Raw genomic sequence first — 4,477 nt, forward strand, 5'->3', positions numbered from 1 at the left:
TCCTGCAACAAGCATCTAAACCAGGTCTTTTTCAAAGGTTTCGCTAAGCTTCAGTCTATATTTTTTTTTAAAGGCAGCTCTAGTCTATAAGAGAAATCCCCAAACAGACATAGGATTATTTTAACTTCCCTCTGTAATCCCGACAGTTTTGATGTATTACTGGTATTCTGGACATTTTGAATGCCTACTGTAACACTGACTGCCAGTCTTCAGATTAAGTTGTTGCCTTCTGCTCCAATGTTCTGATAGAGACTGAATACAAAAGAGCAAGCTTGAGAGAGCTCCTTGGGGTGAAATTAAGCCCAGAAAAGAAACTGCGTGTCTGCATAGATATTTGCACAGTAGCAAAATTTCTGGAATTTAATAGATTGTTTCGGCAAAAGTCTTTGGGGAAGAAAAAATAATAATTAAAAAATCCCTCTATAGAATGAGCGAGAGCTACACACACAGAAATGCTTTCAAAACACAAGCATTTAATTTTTTTTAAATGTTAAGTGAGATGTAAATATGTACGTTAGCAACAAAGTGCTCAAAAGCATACTGAAAACATATTCCATACACAGTTAGCAATAGAAGTCTGTACAAAAGTAATAAAGTTACACATTATAAAAAATACTCCGTAACTATAATTTAAAAGAGGGAAAAAAGACAAGGGAATTGATTTCTCAGTTCATATAATTTATTGCAGTTAGCACACAGTTTAAAAATTCACCAACACACCAATAGTACAAAACTAAACAGCATTATAAGTTATTCCCCCCTCAGGAAAATAAAACATACTATGATTGTCAAAGCTAGATGTCAGTCTAAGTTTTAGAACAAAAGAAGAATGTGAAACTAAGGAAAGGAAAAAAGCAATCACTCACGAGGACCACAAAAAAATCCAAGAGAAAGTCCATTTTCCTCAGACACTGATTGTCTTCTCTAACTTAAGAAAAGAATGTAGATTTAAAACCTAGAAACTATTCAAGTAACTAAAGATAACGCTCCAAGGCCATTTTCACAGCTTTTTTTTGTTTTGTTTTAAATGCCATTACAGCCAAATTAACACACATTTGACCAAATATTTCCAAAACAGTCCAGCAATACACAATGGAGTTTTCCATTCAGTATCTTAAGCACAAAAATAGGCTATGTTTACAGTAGTTAAGGCGATCAAATTTTAAACAAAAGCAGAGGGAAAAAAAAAAAACCAAGGGGAAAAAAAAAAAGGAAAAAAACAGCAAACGTTTTCCATGCTACTCCCATAGACCTTATTTGTAAGTGCAAGACAGGAAAACAAACACTGTGCAAAATGCTTTTGACCTGTGTGTTGGTCATTAAAACCACACGTCAGGCTGCAGTCTCTGCTGCTTGGATACACATAGTCCTTCCCCTGCCCTCCCCCGGCCCCCCTGTCACTCAGCCCTGCCCAGGCCTTTCAGCCCGGGGCTTTTTCTTTTTTTTTAATTTTTTTTTTCTTTTTTTTTATGATGAAGCTGGAAGTTTCACCCCTTGATAGAATGACTTTAATTTAAACTTGAATTCTGGACATATAAGAATAGCTTCAAGGAATCCTACAAATGCTCATCTGGGGAAATGGACGCACCTCGGTTGGAGCCGGCGTGGGGCCTGTGCAATTAGAAGGGGTCTGGGGTTAGTAAATGCACACCGCACATGCAAATCTCAAAGCCTGGTTGTAAACATTCATATTTTTTTTTGTTTTTTTTTTCCTTGTTAACGTAGCTAGATCGGCGACTCGTAGCTTAAGTTCTTCTCAACTTAAAGACAGTGGGAAAGTAAATTTAAATTAGATAAAATAAAAACAGTGCATTTCTCTTCTTCCTAACACCAGCATTTTCAACGGTGTCGGGTTTTTTTTCCTAAGGAAATTAAATAATTTTCAACTCACTCGTTAAAGTTATACAATGCAAACAAAGACAAAAATATACTGAAACTCATGCATTTCTGTAGCGTTAATATTTACTTTTCAAGACTCAACTAAGAGCATCAACACAACCTGCCAAGTTCTTTGATACCTCCCCCCGGCCCATGTAATCAATTACAGTATACAATAACAGTAATTCACATTTTTTAAACACACAGTTCATCACTGCTGAAGCTGCAATATCCTTTTTCATCCCAAGCAAACCTTCACGTAAGACAGAGTCCCAGTGATCCCAGTGTACTCTCAGGGTTTTTGTTTTATGTTTTTTTTGTGTTGTTTTGCTTTGTTTTTTTCCAGTGGGAACTGTCAGAAATCCAGAAGTTGCCATAATAAGTTTTAAGTCAACTGCTTGTTTAAAAATAGATAATCCAGCATTTCAGAAATTTTCCATTTGGGTCTAAAAGCATTCAGGTTTCCAACAGCTAAAAAGGACTCATGCAATTATAGAAATGTAAAGGAACTGACAAAATTGGGAGAGGATTTCTACATTCAGATTTTAAGAGGAAAAAGATCGAGAGCTTAAAAGAACGCAGTGTTTTGGGGAGAATAAAGCCACGTCCAAATTTTTTGAATTGGAGATTCCTTAGAAGTAAAGTATCCGCTGGCTTCTATTCCGAAAAGGGGGAAAAATATGCTCCGTAATTTGTTACTTTGTCGGATTACCTCTACAGTCCTTTTTTCTCGGAGTGCTAAATTAGTGAAATATTCATGCTGCCTTAAAGTGCAAAAAACAAGCTAATAGCCAAACTTTCAGTTCAAGGAAACAAGATTGCTTTTAGACTGTACCACAACTATATAGATTTATATATATATTATTTATATATATAAAAATTTTATTTCCAAAGTTCTTGTGAGCTATCTTCTAAGGTCCAGTCTCTGACAGTAGGTAAGCTCAGTGCTTCGCTTTTGACAGACAATGAGTTCACCAACTCACAGTGAAACTTCCGAATGTGTCTGTAAAGGTCTCCAGACTGCGTGAACCTGCGTTCACACCACTTACAAGCATGAGGCTTCTCCCGCGTGTGAACCACTGCGTGGCGGCTCAGGTTGTGGGAGTACTGGAAGCTCTTCCCACACTGGGTGCAAGTGTAGGGCTTTTCACCTGAATGAGTCCTCTCATGACGTTTCAAGGTGTACATGCAAGAAAAAGTCTTACCACACAACGAGCAGGTTGGGACATTGACATCGGTAGCAGGCTTGCTGCGGATCCCGTCCTGCTCTCGAAAGTGCGTGCTTAAATGGATCTGCAGGATATGGGGGCTAGGAAAGACCTTGTTGCAGAGAGGACACATGAAAATTTGGCCAGCAGGGCTAAGTATGTTTGACACGTAAGGGAGCAAGCTGCTGTCCATGTTTCCTTCTACTTGGACTCTCTCGTTCTCTGGAGTTATCATTTCATCATCGCTTGCCTTGTCCTCTCTATCTAGCTCCCTCAAGACCGAATCTTCCCTCATCGGAGCCAGGTGGGCCGGCTCGTACTGTACCCTGTTATTAGTGCTCACACTTTCTTTCACAGTGCTATGTTCCATATCATAGTCATTAGTGCCAACATCACTCTCATCACAGGAAGCCTCTTTCTCCACCTTCACCTGAACCAGGCTGCTTCTAAGCATGTCCTGCGAAGAGAAATAAGAACTGTTCAAATTTTCAACTCCTGAAAGGCTGGACTTGACAGACAGGTCCAGCACGCAGTCAACATCTGCTGAATCCCTCACGGAGGTGACAGACCTCTGGGACAAAGACTCTGTTGAGCTGCAGGGGCTGGCTACTGTTTTTCCAGCTGCTGCCGCGTGCGTCTCTGCCTCTCCGCCAGTCTGGGGAATGCCTGCTGAGTCTGAGGGCAATCTCATCCACATGTTCCCAGGCTCAGCCGCCAAGTCCCTTTTGCTAGGCAGGATGTTCAATTTTTCATCTTCTCCGTCGTCTTCATCACTGGGCAAGTCTCCTGGCATGTGGCTGCTGCCGTCGGAGAGGCTCTCCACTTTGTCTGAACAACTTGAGGCGTCTTCCTCCTTTTTTGTGCTGTCTGCCTCTGTGGTTGCTTTCTCTTTCAGCTTCTTTTTGCAGACTTTGACAATGTCATACATGTGGAGATAACTGGCAGCTGCTAGCACGTCTTCAATGGGCAAGTCTTTGAACTGGAGCTTTCCTTCGTACATGAATTCAAGCAGGAGAGCGAAAGCTGGGGCTGTAACAATGTCGCTGTTCAGATGAACAATGTCCCTTTTGTCCAGCTGGTCCTTGTAAAAGAGGTGGAAATACATGCTGCATGAAGCCAGTACAGCTCTGTGCGCTCGGAACTGGGCATCTCCTACCAGAACAGTGCAATCACAAAGAAAACCCTGATGTCTCTGCTCACTCAGACACTGTAGCAAATGTCTACTGTGGTCAGGAAACTCCATACTGTCTTCATAACCTATAAGCAACAAGATTTTTAAAAATTAAATGTAGGTCGGAATCATAGAATTTATGAATCCAAGTTATTCCACTCCAAAAACCTCGTATTTATATTGCCAGAATTCTGGTACTGACACCATGCAAAGATTATTT

At 40.4% G+C, this 4,477-nt stretch overlaps 1 protein-coding gene across 1 annotated transcript in view; it reads right to left on the bottom strand.

The window, feature by feature from the left end:
• Positions 1 to 456: 456 nt before the first annotated feature.
• ZBTB18 (zinc finger and BTB domain containing 18) overlaps positions 457 to 4,477 on the bottom strand; it is a 6,288-nt gene continuing 2,267 nt past the window's right edge. The window contains exons 2-3 of the mRNA XM_029085148.1: positions 1,492 to 4,343; positions 457 to 1,459 (exon numbers count right to left, since the gene is read on the bottom strand). Of these exons, the coding sequence (XP_028940981.1) occupies positions 2,761 to 4,343 (1,583 nt within the window). The 3' untranslated portion in view covers positions 457 to 1,459; positions 1,492 to 2,760. The remainder of the gene's footprint in view (positions 1,460 to 1,491; positions 4,344 to 4,477) is intronic.

Source organism: Antrostomus carolinensis, unplaced genomic scaffold, assembly GCF_000700745.2.
Source record: "Antrostomus carolinensis isolate BGI_N321 unplaced genomic scaffold, ASM70074v2 scaffold13945, whole genome shotgun sequence".
NCBI lineage: Eukaryota > Metazoa > Chordata > Aves > Caprimulgiformes > Caprimulgidae > Antrostomus > Antrostomus carolinensis.